This window comes from Bombina bombina, chromosome 1 (genome assembly GCF_027579735.1).
Source record: "Bombina bombina isolate aBomBom1 chromosome 1, aBomBom1.pri, whole genome shotgun sequence".
Classification (NCBI taxonomy): domain Eukaryota; kingdom Metazoa; phylum Chordata; class Amphibia; order Anura; family Bombinatoridae; genus Bombina; species Bombina bombina.
In genome coordinates, this window is record NC_069499.1 from 290,851,276 (window position 1) to 290,870,224 (window position 18,949).

The following is an 18,949-nucleotide window of genomic DNA, read 5'->3' on the forward strand; positions in this document are numbered from 1 at the left end:
CTTAAAAATATTCATAAAAAATTCCAAATTTAGTATAAGGCTCACAACAGAAATTCAACTTTGTGTTTACCATATACACATACACAAATTTGTACAGCAATAATAGCTAAATGAATAGTTAAAACAAATAGTTAAATAGCAGATATGGCATTTAAAATAGTGCAAAAATGCTCTTAAAAAATATTCCTAAAAAATTCCAAATTAAGTATAAGGCTCACAACAGAAATTCAACTTTGTGTTTACCACATACACATAATAGGTGAAATATATTAGTCAGTTATATAATATTATCTAACCAATAATGTTCTCGATTCTATGCAATACTAAATACTGCCAATAGTGACTAATGTGTAAGGCTCTGAGTAAGACCTTTAACTGTGTGTTTACCACATACGCATTGTCAAGTAAACTATTCATTTAGCTATTATTGCTGTACAAATTTGTGTATGTGTATATGGTAAACACAAAGTTGAATTTCTGTTGTGAGCCTTATACTAAATTTGGAATTTTTTATGAATATTTTTAAGAGCAATGTTTGCACAATTTTAAATGCTATATCCGTTACATAACTATTTGTTTTAACTATTCATTTAGCTATTATTGTTGTATAAATTTGATTGTTTATACATGGATCCATGTTTTTAACTTATTTGTGTACTCAATAAATTGTTTATTGTAATCGTTTGACAATATTGCATTAGGTCCAGACCCAGCCTTCGTATAGTTGGCGCTTTGGTATACCTTATTAGTTTTATCTTGCAAACACAGATAACTCCAATGTAAGACCATTTAAATAACCATGCTGGGGACTTGGTACAATTTATAACATGGATCTATCTAGCTCTAAATTTAACTGATATTCCTGCCGATGGGCATAGGGCCCGTGCCCTGGTGTAGGATCTCACACTATAACATTGTTTTCTGCAGACTAGTTTCGAAGTTCCAGCTATTTTTTATGTTGGATGTTTTTTGTGTCCTTATATACCCTTGTTGACAGTTGCTACAAAAGTTTAACCTCTTATTTTATTTACTTCGTTTAGAGCTTAGAGAAGTTTTTCTGTACATATATAACTCTAACTTCTTTAGGGGGAAAAAAAAAATTCCCTTCAATTAAAAGTATAGCTAATTCTTATATATATTTTTAACCCCTATAATAATCCACACAAATTGAGTGGCTATAGAATTAAACGTAATGTTTCTGTTGCTCCAATAATAAGATGTAATTGCTAAATCACACCACTAGAGGGGAGTCTTGGCTTACATAGAAGGCCAAATGCATTTATATTTACCTTGCAAGACATCGATATAATTGTTGTGCTTCTTGTTATGTTTGATGCAGCAAATAGGGCACAGCATTCTTCAATTGCCACAGTGGATGGCAGTAAGCATAACAATAGTGAAAGCTTAATATTTTAACAGGTCTAGAGACTATATTGCTCCTTTTTTTTAAGGTTTAAAAGGTGGTCTTTTGGGACTAACTTATATCTAGGAACTACCACAAGCATGAGTTCATCTGCTTAAATTGCATGTGCTACTTGGCCTAGACACATGTATAACAATTCTACCTGCTGGTAAACAGTTATGTATGCCTTTTTTACATATATTCTTTATAATACTCCCTACAATCATTAGATTATCTGGGTATACATAATATGGGGCTTGCAAGTTACATGATTATACTCGTATAAATAGGCCTGGTGCATTAATTCAGATACCCTGCCTATGTTTAATTGCATACAGGTTTAAAGCATTGGCTTATTCTTCCCCCCCCCCCCCCCAGGGAAATGTTCTCAGCTCTTTACTATTGGGTATAATCCTTAACAATAAATTCATGGTTCATATTTATATAGTATTATATACTGCTCTCAAAATCCTTGATTGGTTCCTTCTAACCTCCTCCACCCCCCCTTACTAATGTACTCTGGAAACACTTAACTGTGTCCAGAGGTTAACTATGCGGCTTCTATTGCCAAGGCCGCAACCTTTCCTACTATTACTCCTTGAATAATAATGTTATTACAGTTATTAATACTAATCTTACCTTGGTTTGAGCATTTTACAGTCACTAAAAAGTTAAATGAGGTTATTCAGTTCAGGATCCAAAAGTGGTCCTATTTATTGGTATCAACCTCCATTGTCTTGATTATCTAGAGAGGAGGTCCAAAAGTGGCCTCGCTTATCATGATGGAGGCATATAGAATATTAGGCACAATACCTACATATATCTACTTTTGTCCTTCTTAGGAACGTATGTTATTTACTTGCAATGTCGCTTGTTATTTGTATCCCAACATTGTCATTGTGTTATACCATTACATATTCCATGTATGCCTTTTCTTTCAAACCTCAATAAAAAAATGAAAAAAAAAAAAAAAAAAAGTCACTAACACATTCAGTATCTGATTTTAAGAAGGGGAAAGCTTACCTAAACTTTCATTTTGGACTGTCCCTTTAACTGTATCAATCTGAAAATGAAAGTAAACAGTTACTGTTGCATCCCGGTGGTGCATTTCAGTTCCATGAACTTCCAGTAAGCCAGACTCTAGTTAACATAACAGGACGTTTATTGTAAGGCTTCTTAAGAACAAGCTCATATTCAGATCAGAGGCAAAACTAAAGGCATTTCTTTAAACCTGAAACATAGAGCTGAACCCTTCACTGTGTGTTTCACCTATTAGGATGACTGACATCAGCACATACCAGTTCCCTGTTATTGTGAAGTGGGATTTGGGGACCGAAAAATTAATTGAACTGAAGAACAAGCTGATAGTTTACTTCCAGAGCAAAAAGAAATCTGGTGGAGGAGAATGTGTACTCGGTAGCACAGACTGCAGCCAGGGCTTCATCATCATACACTACAAAGATGTTTCAGGTATTATTATTATTACTATTATGATTATTTTATGAGTTGTATTATTATGAAATTAATAAACATGAAATTATAGTAAAAATAAAATGTTATTTTTTATGTAACAGTCATGTCTATTAACTTAGTAAGTAAAGACCTGCCCACATGTTTTGAAGCGAGAAGAGGAGTAATAGAGGTATAAACAAAGAGGTTTAGCGATAATTTATTCATGATGTATATTGGCTCAGTAATCTACCATCATTAAAGGGACATAAAATGTTCTAATGTGTTAGAATATTTAAAGGGACAGTCTAGTCCAAAATAAACTTTCATGATTCAGATAGAGAATGTATTTTTAAACAATTTTCCAATTTACTTTTATGACCAATGTTGCTTTGTTCTTTTGGTATTCTTAGTTGAAAGCTAAACCTAGCAGGTTCATATGCTAATTTCTAAGCCCTTGAACAGGGCCGCCACTAGAAATTTTGGGGCCCCTGACTCAACCATTGATCAGGCCCCCCCCCCTCCTTTGACATGTGCAATTTTTGACCAAGTGACTAAAACGTATATGCACTTTATTCTTAATTGTCTATTTAAACTTGGAAATGTTGTAAAGGTAGTAACATACACACACACAGACACACTCATACACTGAAACACACAAACACACTCACACATAAGGATTCACATATAGACACTCTAGCAGACACGCAAAGAAACCCAAACAGACACTTAGCACTTGTTTACATTGACCTGACAAGTAATGAGGTAAACTACAGTTTTGTAAAAAAAGGAGATTTAGAAAACAAAATATGGAGTTCTGATTATCTTTTTGTAAAGGAATATGACAACTAAATTATGACAACAGCATGCAGTGGCTGAAAGGAAGGGCCCTGAACTGCCTAAACAATAATTTAAAGGTTAAATAGTGGAGTGGTTAATTCTGGAAAGGTCTTGTTAGTCTCAAAGTCTGTAGAAAGATGTGAATAATTAGTAGTAAGGTCAAAATGTCCTAAAAAGGAACAGACAATGGACACACACACACACACACACACAAACTTGCACATACACCCAAGGAAACACAGACAGAGACAGCCTCAGAAAACACACAAAGACATATACACACATACACACACAGAGACACCCACAGAAAAACACAGAAAGACATACATACACACACCCTCACTGAGACATCCACAGAAAACACACAAAGACATACACACACCCTCACAGAGACACCCACAGAAAACACAAACATACATACATACATACATACATACACACAAACACCCTCACAGAAACACCCATAGAAAAAGCTCAAAGACATATGCACACACCCTCACAGACATCCACAGAAAATGCACAAAGACATACACACCCACCCTCACAGAGAGACCCACAGATAAAAAATACATAAACATAGAGACACAAACCAAAGCACAAAGACATAAACACATACACCCACAGAAACACTCACAGGAGGAAACATTTATGCACCTTGCATCCCCTAAATCAACAGTGTGTGACATGCATGATAAAAAAAATGCAGAAATTAAGAGATCACTTTTTAAAGAATCATATTTGTAAATGTGCAAACAAAAATAATTCTGTGAATTCAAAATTGTACATTAATGAGCTGGGTAGATGGCTAGATGAAGAAAAGTACCTTTAAAAGGTTGACATATGTTTTGTTTTTTTTCCCATTTTCCCCAACCAAGAGCACCATTTCAAATATAGTGTACAAATTTTTCCATCTGTCAGTTGTACTTATGGATTTTGAAAATGCTGTACTCTATATGGTTTTGGTGGGACCATAAGCTGTGGTACTCATACCATTAGATCTGGTTAAATGCAGGATTTAGGCTTGTTGGTATGTATTTCAAAACTAAGTCAGATGTAGTGTAAACTGAACAGTTTTAAGTTAACCTGTCTCATTTCAAACACTGAGCAATCTTAGTCTGAGAGTATAAAATTTTATGCAGATGTAAAAATCTTGGATAAAATGCCTCCTTGCATCTGGAAAGTCCTTGCATAAAGGGGCAGTAAACTGGAATGTAATATATATATATATATATATATATATATATATATATATATATATATATATATATATATATATATATATATATATATATATAAAAAATGCATATCTGCCAGAAGGCCATTTGCGTATTGAGCAGGAAACATTTCTGCATGGTTTTAAATATAGAATTTCTACAGCATTGTCAAATAATCATAAATACACTGCTGCTAAAAAAATGGGTTTTTATGGACCCCTAGCCCCACCATACAACTACTACCACACTGAAGTTACAATCCAAAATTGCACAAAGAAATAAAAAACATTTGCTAAGTAAGTCCTACCTCCTCTTCAAATGAAAGTGATCTGCCGTCTGACTCAGGCACACACTGTACAAAGTGCCAAGTCTGTCTCACACTGAGCATAGTGGTTTAGTGCACACTAAGAAATCCTCTCAAATGCTAATACTTTACTCCTTGTAATAACATTTCCCATGCTCAATTAGCACTCTGCTGTAGTACCCACTGGTGGCTGCCAAAATTAAAAAAAAAAAATCTTTTTTTTTTTTTTTTTAGTTCTTGCCTCATGGGGGCCCCCTGGCTCATTTGGCCCCTGACAGGAGTCACTCCTGTCACCCCCTGATGGCAGCCCCGCCCTTGAAGGCCGCCTCTTCTCTCAGGGCATTTTGACAGTTTTTCACCACTACATGGTGTTACTTCATGTGTGTCATATAGATAACACTGTGCTCACGCACGTGGAGTTCAGGTGAGCCAGCTCCAGCTCTGATTGGCTATAATGGATGTCTGTCAAAAGAACTGAAATAAGGGGGCAGTTTGCAGAGGCTTAGATACAAGGTAATCACAGAGGTAAAAAGTGTATTTATGTAACTTGGTTGTGCAAAACTAGGGAATGGGTAATAAAGGGATTATCTATCTTTTTAAACAATACAAATTCTGGTGTAGACTGTTCCTTTAATATTGCACTGTTGCATGCATATGTATGTAACACTTTCAACTGGATTAAATACATAGTTAAAGCCAGCTCTAGACCAGCATTGAACTAGGTGAACATCTAGCCGATGAAAAGCAGCATATGCGCATAGCAACAAACCAACCGCTAGCTCCCAGAAGTGCATTGCTGCTCCTAAGATTAGAACAAAGGACGTTTTATAATAGAAGTAAATTGAAAAGTCTCTTAAAATTTACATGCTTTATCTCAGAGTTCTTGAAACCACAATCAGACCTATTACTGGGTTGCAACACCATCTCTACTGGGTTGCGACTTGTGTTTGTGTTGTAGGAGAGTGTGTGTGATGTGTGTGTGTTGTATGACAGTGTATGTGGTGTGTGTGTTGTATGACAGTGTGTGTGGTATAAGTGTGTGTGGTGTGTGTTGTATGAGAGGGGGTGTGGTATATAACAGTGTGTGTGGTGTTTGTGTGTTGTATGAGTGTGTGTGTGGTGTATGAAAGTGTTTGTGTGTGGTGTACGAGAGTGTGTGACGTATGAAAGTGTGTGTGGTGTGTGTGTTGTACGAGTGTGTGTGTGTGTGGGGTATGACAGTGCGTGTGGTGTGTGTGTTGTATGATAGTGTGTGTGTGTGGTGTATGTGAGTTTGTGAGTATGTGGTGTATGAGTGTGTGTGTGTGTGTGTGTGTGTGTGTGTGAAGGGGTATGACAGTGTAGAGTGTGTGTGTTGTATGACAGTGTGTGTGGTGTATGGCAGTGTGTGTGTGTGTGTGTGGTGTATGGGAGTGTGTGTGTGTATGTGGTGTATGAGTGTGTGTGGGGGGGTATCACAGTGTAGAGTGTGTGTGGTGTGTGTGTGTGTGTTGTATGAGAGTGTGTGTGTGGTATATGACAGTGTGTGTATGTGGTGTATGAGTGTGTGTGTGTGTGGGGGGGTATGACAGTGTAGAGTGTGTGTGGTGTGTGTGTGGTGTATGAGAGTGTGTGGTGTGTGTGGACAGTCTGTGGTGTGTTTGCGTGTGTTGTAAAAGAGTGTGTGTGTGGTGTATGACAGTGTGTGTGTGTGTGTGTGGTGTATGTCAGTGTGTGTGTGGTGTATGACAGTGTGTGTGTGGTGTGTGTGTTGTATAAGAGTGTGTGTGGTGTATGAAAGTGTGTGTGTATGTGGTGTATGAGTGTGTGTGTGTGGGATATGACAGTGTGTGTGTGTTATATAAGAGTGTGTATGTGTGTGGTGTATGACAGTGTGTGTTGTGTTTGCGTGTGTTGTATAAGAGTGTGTGTGTGTGTGTGTGGTGTATGTGAGTGTTTGAGTATGTGGTGTATGAGTGTGTGTGTGTGAGTATGGTGTATGTGTGTGTGTGTGGGGGGGGTATGACAGTGTAGAGTGTGTGTGGTGTATGACAGTGTGTGTGTGTTGTATAAGAGTGTGTGTGGTGTATGAGTGTGTGTGTGGTGTACGGCAGTGTGTGGTGTATAAGTGTGTGTGTTATTACCTTTTACTACACTTTCTAGTTTGACTACAATAGGGTTGTGTAGGTATGTGGTATCATGGCACTGGTGGTATGTGGTATCATGGCACTGGGGTATGTGGTATCATGGCACTGGGGGTATGTGGTATCATGGAACTGGTGGTATGTGGTATGGTACTAGGGGTATGTGGTATCATGGCACTAGGGGTATGTGGTATCATGGCGCTGGTATTATGTGGTATCATGGCACTGGGGGTATGTGGTATCATGGAACTGGGGGTATGTGGTATGGCACTAGGGGTATGTGGTATCATGGCATTAGGGGTATGTGGTATCATGGCGCTGGGGTTATGTGGTATCATGGCACTGGGGGTATGTGGTATTATGGCACTGGAGGTATGTGGTATCATGGCACTAGGGGTATGTGGTATCATGGCACTGGGGGTATGTGGTATCATGGCACTGGGGTTATGATCTGCCGTCTGACTCAGGCACACACTGTACAAAGTGCCAAGTCTGTCTCACACTGAGCATAGTGGTTTAGTGCACACTAAGAAATCCTCTCAAATGCTAATACTTTACTCCTTGTAATAACATTTCCCATGCTCAATTAGCACTCTGCTGTAGTACCCACTGGTGGCTGACAAAATTAAAAAAAAAAAAATCTTTTTTTTTTTTTTTAGTTCTTGCCTCATGGGGGCCCCCTGGCTCATTTGGCCCCTGACAGGAGTCACTCCTGTCACCCCCTGATGGCAGCCCCGCCCTTGAAGGCCGCCTCTTCTCTCAGGGCATTTTGACAGTTTTTCACCACTACATGGTGTTACTTCATGTGTGTCATATAGATAACACTGTGCTCACGCACGTGGAGTTCAGGTGAGCCAGCTCCAGCTCTGATTGGCTATAATGGATGTCTGTCAAAAGAACTGAAATAAGGGGGCAGTTTGCAGAGGCTTAGATACAAGGTAATCACAGAGGTAAAAAGTGTATTTATGTAACTTGGTTGTGCAAAACTAGGGAATGGGTAATAAAGGGATTATCTATCTTTTTAAACAATACAAATTCTGGTGTAGACTGTTCCTTTAATATTGCACTGTTGCATGCATATGTATGTAACACTTTCAACTGGATTAAATACATAGTTAAAGCCAGCTCTAGACCAGCATTGAACTAGGTGAACATCTAGCCGATGAAAAGCAGCATATGCGCATAGCAACAAACCAACCGCTAGCTCCCAGAAGTGCATTGCTGCTCCTAAGATTAGAACAAAGGAAGTTTTATAATAGAAGTAAATTGAAAAGTCTCTTAAAATTTACATGCTTTATCTCAGAGTTCTTGAAACCACAATCAGACCTATTACTGGGTTGCAACACCATCTCTACTGGGTTGCGACTTGTGTTTGTGTTGTAGGAGAGTGTGTGTGATGTGTGTGTGTTGTATGACAGTGTATGTGGTGTGTGTGTTGTATGACAGTGTGTGTGGTATAAGTGTGTGTGGTGTGTGTTGTATGAGAGGGGGTGTGGTATATAACAGTGTGTGTGGTGTTTGTGTGTTGTATGAGTGTGTGTGTGGTGTATGAAAGTGTTTGTGTGTGGTGTACGAGAGTGTGTGACGTATGAAAGTGTGTGTGGTGTGTGTGTTGTACGAGTGTGTGTGTGTGTGGGGTATGACAGTGCGTGTGGTGTGTGTGTTGTATGATAGTGTGTGTGTGTGGTGTATGTGAGTTTGTGAGTATGTGGTGTATGAGTGTGTGTGTGTGTGTGTGTGTGTGAAGGGGTATGACAGTGTAGAGTGTGTGTGTTGTATGACAGTGTGTGTGGTGTATGGCAGTGTGTGTGTGTGTGTGTGGTGTATGGGAGTGTGTGTGTGTATGTGGTGTATGAGTGTGTGTGGGGGGGTATCACAGTGTAGAGTGTGTGTGGTGTGTGTGTGTGTGTTGTATGAGAGTGTGTGTGTGGTATATGACAGTGTGTGTATGTGGTGTATGAGTGTGTGTGTGTGTGGGGGGTATGACAGTGTAGAGTGTGTGTGGTGTGTGTGTGGTGTATGAGAGTGTGTGGTGTGTGTGGACAGTCTGTGGTGTGTTTGCGTGTGTTGTAAAAGAGTGTGTGTGTGGTGTATGACAGTGTGTGTGTGTGTGTGTGTGTGGTGTATGACAGTGTGTGTGTGGTGTATGACAGTGTGTGTGTGGTGTGTGTGTTGTATAAGAGTGTGTGTGGTGTATGAAAGTGTGTGTGTATGTGGTGTATGAGTGTGTGTGTGTGGGATATGACAGTGTGTGTGTGTTATATAAGAGTGTGTATGTGTGTGGTGTATGACAGTGTGTGTTGTGTTTGCGTGTGTTGTATAAGAGTGTGTGTGTGGTGTATGTGAGTGTTTGAGTATGTGGTGTATGAGTGTGTGTGTGTGAGTATGGTGTATGTGTGTGTGTGTGTGGGGGGTATGACAGTGTAGAGTGTGTGTGGTGTATGACAGTGTGTGTGTGTTGTATAAGAGTGTGTGTGGTGTATGAGTGTGTGTGTGGTGTACGGCAGTGTGTGGTGTATAAGTGTGTGTGTTATTACCTTTTACAACACTTTCTAGTTTGACTACAATAGGGTTGTGTAGGTATGTGGTATCATGGCACTGGTGGTATGTGGTATCATGGCACTGGGGTATGTGGTATCATGGCACTGGGGGTATGTGGTATCATGGAACTGGTGGTATGTGGTATGGCACTAGGGGTATGTGGTATCATGGCACTAGGGGTATGTGGTATCATGGCGCTGGTGTTATGTGGTATCATGGCACTGGGGGTATGTGGTATCATGGAACTGGGGGTATGTGGTATGGCACTAGGGGTATGTGGTATCATGGCATTAGGGGTATGTGGTATCATGGCGCTGGGGTTATGTGGTATCATGGCACTGGGGGTATGTGGTATTATGGCACTGGAGGTATGTGGTATCATGGCACTAGGGGTATGTGGTATCATGGCACTGGGGGTATGTGGTATCATGGCACTGGGGTTATGTGGTATCATGGCACTGGGGTTATGTGGTATCATGGCACTGGGGTTATGTGGTATCATGGCACTGGGGTTATGTGGTATCATGGCACTGGGGGTATGCAGTATCATGGCACTGAAGTTATGTGGTATCATGGCACTAGGGGTATGTGGTATCATGGCACTAGGGGTATGTGGTATCATGGCACTGGGGTTATGTGGTATCATGGCACTAAGGGTATGTGGTATCATGGCACTAGGGGTATGTGGTATCATGGCACTGGGTCTTGGGAAAAAAAGTTTGAAGAACCCTGCTCTATCTGAAACATGAAAATTTAATTTTGACTTTCATGTCCCCACTGATTTTCTTTCTTTATTAGAGCATATGATTATATCACTAGTGAAGCTGTAAATGTGCTAAACCCATGAGCAATAAAAGAAAATAAATTATTTTTTATATATATGCATCAGAAATTAATAACATTGTAAAAGATTTGCATACAATATTAATGGTTTAAAAATATATTCATGTGTGGTGGGTTGTACCATTAATAGGGTTACTTGCATAATATAATTGCCAGTATTATGGTGGCTGGTGTTAGTTGATCGTTATTGTACTTGTCATTGCAACTAGCTGTAGGGAGCTGCTTTTAATCAGTGGCACATGTATAGCATTCTGTTCCTAAATAATATTTAATTGTGAAACACTTAAGTGGAGCTGCTATGGAAAATCTACTGTCACTAGATTTTTTTAAATATAGATTCACTTTACCAGTAGGCATATGATCTAGCTATGCTTTGTGGGTATGGAAGTGTACATGCAAACACCTCAGTGGGAATATGTTCTATCTTTAGCTTGATACATGATAACTCACAAGGCTCCAGCAGCTAAAAATACTGAAGTCACAGAATTAAAAGAGTTTAGATATCATAATTGTAAGCGGTTTTGAATGATTTTGGCACACAAAACCCAGGATGGACAAGGTAACATATGTCAACATTAAGGGGCCGAATTATCATTGTGCGAGCAGACATGATCCGATATTGTGGATCATGTCCGCTGCACATCGATAAATGCAGACAGCATAAGCTCTCAGCATTTATCATTGTACCAGCAATTCTTGTGAACTGCTGGTGCAATACCGCCTCCCTGCAGATTTGCGGCCAATCGGCCGCTAGCAGGGGTATCGATCAACCCGATCATATTCGATCGAGTTGATTTCTGTTGATTTCTGTCCGCCGACTCAGAGCAGGTAGACAGGTTATGGAGCAGCGGTCTTTAGACCTCACCGCTGCTTTCATAACTTGTGTTTCTGGCGAGCCGGGACATCTAGCTCCGTTCGGAGCATGATAATTCGGCCCCTAAAGCTGATCTTTGAGCAAATATAACATATCGACACTGTATATTCTATGTTGAAAAGCATACCTAGGTAGACTCAGGAGCAGCTGCTGATTGGTGACTGCACTTGTATGCCTCTTTTCATTGGCTCACCTGCTGTGCTCTTCTATCTCCCAGTAATGCATTGTTGTTCCTTCAACTCTCAGGATAGGATACTGAGAGAATGAAGGAACTTTGATAACACAACTTAAGTAAATTGGAAAGTTGTTTAAAATTGTATGATTTATCTGACTTATGAAAGTAACATTTTGAGTTGTATGTCCCTTTAATTACATAATGGGAAGCGTTTGCCTTTTCTTTTACAAAGATATGACGAGTCCACGGATTTCATCCTTACTTATGGGATATTAACCTCCTGCTAACAGGAAGCGGCAAAGAACACCGCAGCAGAGCTGTATATATAGCCCCTCCCTTCCCCTCTACCCCCAGTCATTCTCTTTGGCTGTGTTATACTAGGAAGAGGTAAAGTGAGGTGCTAGTTTTATTTTCTTCAATCAAGAAGTTTTTTATTTTAAATGGTACCGGTGTGTACTATTTTCCTCAGGGGGATATGGAAGAAGATTTCTGCCCTGAGGTTAATGATCTTAGCAGTTGTAACTAAGATCCACGCTGGTTCCCAGAAGACTTCTGAAGGTAACACACGAGACATCTTCAGTGTGGAGACCGGTTTCATGCTACAAGCAGCATTAAGGTATGTGCATCCTTTTATTTCTGAAGAGACTTGATATATCAGAACTGGCTGGCATTTATTTCCCTATATGGGAATGGGGTAAGCAGTAGACCTGTTTCACAGAAGGGTATTACTAGAGTCCCCTGTTATTATTTTATTATTTTATACATAAGGGCATTATATGACACTCTGGGAGAGGCATAAGTACTTTTAATCGATAAGCTGTTAAAACGATTAAGTTATTTTTTATTATATATCCAGCATGACTTGCTGGGATGTGTTTGGGGTGTGTTTTGTGTTCCACTTAGCTGTATGTTAAACCGCTTCCCATGAGGTTGTGTTTGGGCCTACTCCAACTTCGGCCATAAGGGGCGGGGCTTGTCTTTGCGCGCTTAGATGCTCACTTCCTTCTGACAGGGGAGCAGCAAGCAGTAACTCCGGTTGCTCCTGGGCAGAAGTCACTGGCTTGGAGTGTTGGCTATTGATTCTGAAGTACCCTGGGGGCAGGTAGGCACCACAGCAATGCTGTGGTGAGGTGCAGAGGGTGCTTTTGTGTAAACTGATATATTTTTCACTTTATAGCCTTATTTTTTTCACCTTTCTCATAGGGTGCAATAATTTTTGGATATACTAATTAGTTTTAGTGAATTTTGGTAGCAAATTAACGTTATTTAAGCAGTTTTCGAAAAATTGTTCACTTTTTCTTCCTTAAAGGCGCAGTACATGTTTTTCAAATTTTTATTTAAAACAATAAATAAAGTGTTTAAACGACTTTTGTGGCTATTATTAGTCTGTTCAACATGTCTGACATTGAGGATTCTCATTGTTCTATGTGTTTAGAAGCTATTGTGGAACCCCCTCTTACATTGTGTACCTCTTGTACTGAAAAGGCCTTACATTGTAAAGACCATATTTTAGGTCAAGATAGTGTGCCTAAGGATGATTCTCAATCTGAAGAGAATCAGGTTATGCCATCCAATTCTCCCGAAGTGTCACAACCTTTAACGCCCACACAAGCGACGCCCAGTACCTCTAGTGCGTCTAATTCCTTTACTTTGCAGCAGATGGCTGTAGTTATGTCAACTACCCTTACAGAGGTATTATCTAAATTACCAGTGTTGCAGGGTAAACGCAGTAGGTCAGGTATTAATGTAAATACTGAATCCTCTGATACTTTATTAGCTATTTCCAATGTACCCTCACAGTGTTCTGAGTTGGGGGTCAGGGAATTGCTGTCTGAGGGAGAAATTTCAGACTCAGGGAATGTGTTACCTCAGACAGATTCGGATGTTATGTCCTTTAAATTTAAGCTTGAACACCTCCGTCGGGAGGTCTTAGCGACTCTGGATGATTGTGATCCTATTATGATACCACCAGAGAAATTGTGTAAAATGGACAAATATATAAAGTGCCTACTTATAATGATGTTTTTCCGGTTCCTAAAAGAATTTCGGAAATTATTAAGACGGAATGGAATAGACCAGGTATACCATTTTCTCCCCCTACTACTTTTAAGAAAATGTTTCCCATATCGGACACCATTCGGGACTTGTGGCAAACGGTCCCTAAGGTGGAGGGAGCTATATCTACCTTGGCTAAGCATACAACTATACCCATTGAGGACAGTTGTGCTTTCAAAGACCCTATGGATAAAAAATTAGAGGGTCTTCTAAAGAAATTGTTTATTAATCAGGGTTTTCTTTTACAACCTACTGCTTGCATTGTTCCAGTAACTACTGCAGCAGCTTTTTGGTTTGAAGCTCTGGAAGAGTCCCTGAAGGTTGAGACTCCGTTAGATGACATTTTGGATAGAATTAAGGCTCTCAAGTTAGCTAATTCTTTTATTTCTGATGCCACTTTTCAAATTGCTAAATTAGCGGTGAAAAATGCAGGATTTGCTATTTTAGCGCATAGAGCGTTGTGGCTCAAATCTTGGTCTGCTGATGTGTCATCAAAACATAAGCTTTTAGCTATATCCGTTAAAGGTAAGACCCTTTTCGGGCCAGAATTGAAGGAAATCATTTCTGACATTACAGGAGGTAAAGGCCATGCCCTACCTCAGGATAAGTCTGTTAAGATGAGGAGTAAAAAGAATAATTTTTCGTTTTAAGGGAGGACCTTCTACTTCCTCTTCCTCCACAAAACAGGAAGGGAATTTTACCCAATCTGAGTCAGTCTGGAGACCCAACCAAAATTGGAATAAAGGTAAACAATCTAAGAAGTCGCTGCTGCTACTAAGACAGCATGAAGGGGTGGCCCCGATCCGGGACCGGATCTAGTAGGGGGCAGACTTTCTTTCTTTGCCCAGGCTTGGGTAAGAGATGTTCAGGACCCCTGGGCACTAGAAATAGTGACCCACGGTTATCAGTTGGATTTCAAGGATTTTCTCCCAAGAGGGAGGTTTCATCTTTCAAGATTATCTGCAGACCAGATAAAAAGAGAGGCGTTCTTATGCTGTGTAAAAGACCTTGTTACCATGGGAGTAATTTGTCCAGTTCCAAAATCAGAACAAGGATGGGGGTTTTACTCAAATCTATTTGTGGTTCCCAAAAAAGAGGGAACTTTCAGACCCATCTTAGACCTCAAGTGTCTAAACAAATTTCTCAGAGTCCCATCGTTCATGATGGAGACTATACAAACAATTTTACCAATGATCCAGGAGGGTCAATATATGACTACCGTGGACTTGAAGGATGCTTACCTTCATATTCCTATCCACAAGGATCATCATCAGTTTCTAAGGTTTAGCTTCCTGGACAAACATTATCAGTTTGTGGCTCTTCCCTTCGGGTTGGCCACAGCACCCAGAATCTTCACAAAGGTTCTAGGGTCTCTTTTGGGTCTCTTTTGGTGGTTCTCAAACCACGAGGCATAGCAGTGGCGCCTTATCTGGACGATATTCTAATTGAGGCGTCAACATATCAACTGGCAAAATCTCACACGGACATAGTGTTGTCTTTCCTGAGAACTCACGGTTGGAAGGTGAACATAGAAAAGAGTTCACTTGTTCCACAGACAAGAGTTGCTTTCTTGGGAACTCTGATAGACTCGGTAGCCATGAAAATATTTCTGACAGAGGTCAGAAAATCAAAGATTCTAAATACTTGCCGAGCACTTCAGTCCTTTCCTCTGCTATCAGTGGCTCAGTGTATGGAGGTAATTGGATTTATGGTAGCAGCAATGGACATCGTTCCGTTTGCTCGCTTTCATCTCAGACCACTGCAACTGTGCATGCTCGGACAGTGGAATGGGATTATGCGGATTTATCTCCTCAGATAAATCTGGATCAAGAGACCAGAAACTCTCTTCTTTGGTGGTTGTCGTCTGATCATCTGTCCCAGGGGACTTGTTTCCGCAGACCCTCGTGGGTGATAGCGACAACGGATACCAGCCTTCTGGGCTGGGGTGCAGTTTGGAACTCCCTGAAGGCTCAAGGTGTTTGGACTCAGGTGGAGTCTCTACTTCCAATCAATATTCTGGAACTGAAAGCAATATTCAATGCGCTTCAGGTGTGGTCTCAGTTGGCTTCGACAAAATTCATCAGATTCCAGTCAGACAACATCACGACTGTGGCATATATCAATCATCAGGGGGGAACAAGGAGTTCCTTAGCGATGATAGAAGTATCCAAGATAATCCATTGGGCAGAGGCCCACTCTTGTCATCTGTCAGCGATCTACATCCCAAGAGTAGAGAACTGGGAAGCGGATTTTCTAAGTTGACAGACTTTTCATCCGGGGGAGTGGGAACTTCACCCGGAGGTATTTGCCTCATTGATTCTCAGATGGGGCAGACCGGAATTGGATCTGATGGCATCTCGACAGAATGTCAAGCTTCCAAGATACGGATCCCGGTCAAGGGATCCTCAGGCCGAACTGATAGATGCCCTGGCAGTGCCTTGGTTGTTCAGCCTAGCTTATGTGTTTCCACCGTTTCCTCTCCTCCCACGTGTGATTGCTCGAATCAAACAGGAGAGACCTTCAGTGATCCTGATAGCGCCTGCGTGGCCACGCAGGACTTGGTATGCGGATCTAGTGAACATGTCCTCTCTGCCGCTGTGGAAACTTCCATTGAGACAGGACATTCTCATTCAAGGTCCTTTCCAACATCCAAATCTAATTTCTCTGCAGCTGACTGCGTGGAGATTGAACGCTTGATTTTATCAAAGCGAGGATTCTCTGATTCGGTCATCAATACTTTGATACAGGCTAGAAAGCCTGTCACTAGAAAAATCTATCATAAGATATGGCGTAAATATCTTTATTGGTGTGAATCCAAGGGTTACTCATGGAGTAAAGTTAGGATTCCTAGGATTCTGTCTTTTCTCCAAGAAGGATTGGAGAAAGGGTTATCAGCAAGTTCCTTAAAGGGACAAATTTCTACTTTGTCAATTCTGTTTCACAAACGTTTGGCAGATGTGCCAGATGTTCAGTCTTTTTGTCAGGCTCTATCTAGAATTAAGCCTGTATTTAGACCCATTACTCCTCCTTGGAGTTTGAATTTAGTTCTTCGAGTTCTTCAAGGGGTTCCGTTTGAACCCATGCATTGCATGGATATCAAATTGTTATCTTGGAAAGTTCTGTTTTTAGTTGCTATTTCTTCTGCTTGAAGAGTTTCTGAGCTTTCAGATTCTCCTTATTTCATTTTTCATTCTGATAAGGTGGTGTTACGTACCAAACCTGGATTCCTTCCTAAGGTTGTTTCAAATAAGAATATTAATCAGGAAATTGTAGTTACTTCCTTATGTCCTAACCCTTCTTCAAAGTTGCATAATTTGGATGTGGTCTGTGCCTTAAAGTTTTACTTACAGGCAACTAAGGATTTCCGTCAATCATCTTCATTATTCATTGTTTATTCTGGAAAGCGTAGGGGTCAGAAAGCTACGGCTACCTCTCTTTCTTTTTGGCTGAAGAGTATCATCTGCCTGGCATATGAGACTGCTGGACAGCAGCCTCCTGAAAGAATTACGGCTCATTCTACTAGGGCTGTGGCTTCCACATGGGCCTTTAAAAACGATGCATCTGTTGAACAGATTTGTAAGGCTGCGACTTGGTCGTCCCTTCATACTTTTTCCAATTTTTACAAATTTGATACTTTTGCTTCTTCTGAGGCTATTTTTGGGAGAAAGGTTCTTCAAGCAGTGGTGCCTTCCATTTAGGTTCCTGTCTTGTCCCTCCCTAAAATCCGTGTCCTATTGCTTTGGTATTGGTTTCCCACAAGTAAGGATGAAATCCGTGGACTTGTCATATCTTTGTAAAAGAAAAGTAAATTTATGCTTACCTGATACATTAATATATTTTACAATATGACGAGTCCACAGCCCACCCTGTTATTTTAAGACAGATTTATTTTATTTTTTGTAAACTTCAGTCACCTCTGCACCTTTTTAGCCTTTCCTTTTCTCTTCCTATACCTTTGGCCGAATGACTGAGGGTGGAGGGGAAGGGAGGGGCTATATATACAGCTCTGCTGTGGTGCTCTTTGCCACTTCCTGTTAGCAGGAGGTTAATATCCCACAAGTAAGGATGAAATCTGTGGACTCGTCATATCGTAAAAGAAATTAATGTATCAGGTAAGCATAAATTTACTTTTTCTAAATAACTTCCTTGAAAATGAAATATGTACAAAAGGAAAGCAGACAAAAACAGTAAACAAAAGACAGACCACCAAAGTTTTAGTAAGCAAATGGAATCGATGAGAGGACCATAAGAAATATCCTTAGGAAGACCCACATGAAATACTAGGAAAAGACACCACTGGAAAAGGGTTATAGTCAAAAGCTTTTGGTTTATGATGGTGGCACTGGCACATACGGGAATGTTGGTAGCATTATTATTTTTCAGCCTGTCAGATAATGTGATACAGAAATTTTTAAAGTTGGGTGTTTATTCCCAAAAATAAATGCAAAGGGGTGGGTAAATTACCAATAGTACACACTTAACATGTATATATTATTTATATATATATATATATATATATATATATATATATATATATATATATATATATATATATATATATATATATATATATATATATATATATATATAATAAGGCTATAAGATCAAATAGAAAATTGTCCAGTTAGATGAATCACACTTAAAAATAATTAGCTTCAGATAAAAACAGTTGATACAACAGTAGGTCATTATCTCAGGATGGCCAGGGGACCCACAAGCACATAGCATAAACCATTGATGAAGTCTGTCAAACTTCCATATTTACATGTTTGTAAAATGCATGTATATTATCAACAGAATATGCTGTTTTCAAACTGTGAGAATTATATATATAGTTTATAAATTCTTAAAATTGTGTAATTTAGAACTTTATTATGTTTGTGGCCACTTGAAATTACTTCCAAGCTTAAAGGGATAGTCTAGCCCAAAATAAACTTTAATGATTCAGATAGAGAATGTAATTTTAAACAATTTTCCAATTTACATCTATCACCAATTTTGCTTTGTTCTCTTGGTATTCTTAGTTGAAAGCTAAACCTAGGAGGTTCATATGGTAATTTCTAAGCCCTTGAAAGCCGCCTCTTCTCTCAGGGCATTTTGACAGTTTTTACCACTAGAGGGTGTTAGTT

General features: G+C 39.7%; 1 protein-coding gene across 1 annotated transcript in view; it reads left to right on the forward strand.

Annotated features, from left to right (window-relative positions):
• The first annotated feature begins 2,550 nt into the window (after positions 1-2,550).
• The window catches only part of LOC128645218 (protein mono-ADP-ribosyltransferase PARP14), a 285,203-nt gene continuing 268,804 nt past the window's right edge, over positions 2,551-18,949 (forward strand). Inside the window, exon 1 of the mRNA XM_053698043.1 lies at positions 2,551-2,872. Within this exon, the coding sequence (XP_053554018.1) occupies positions 2,680-2,872 (193 nt within the window). The 5' untranslated portion in view covers positions 2,551-2,679. The remainder of the gene's footprint in view (positions 2,873-18,949) is intronic.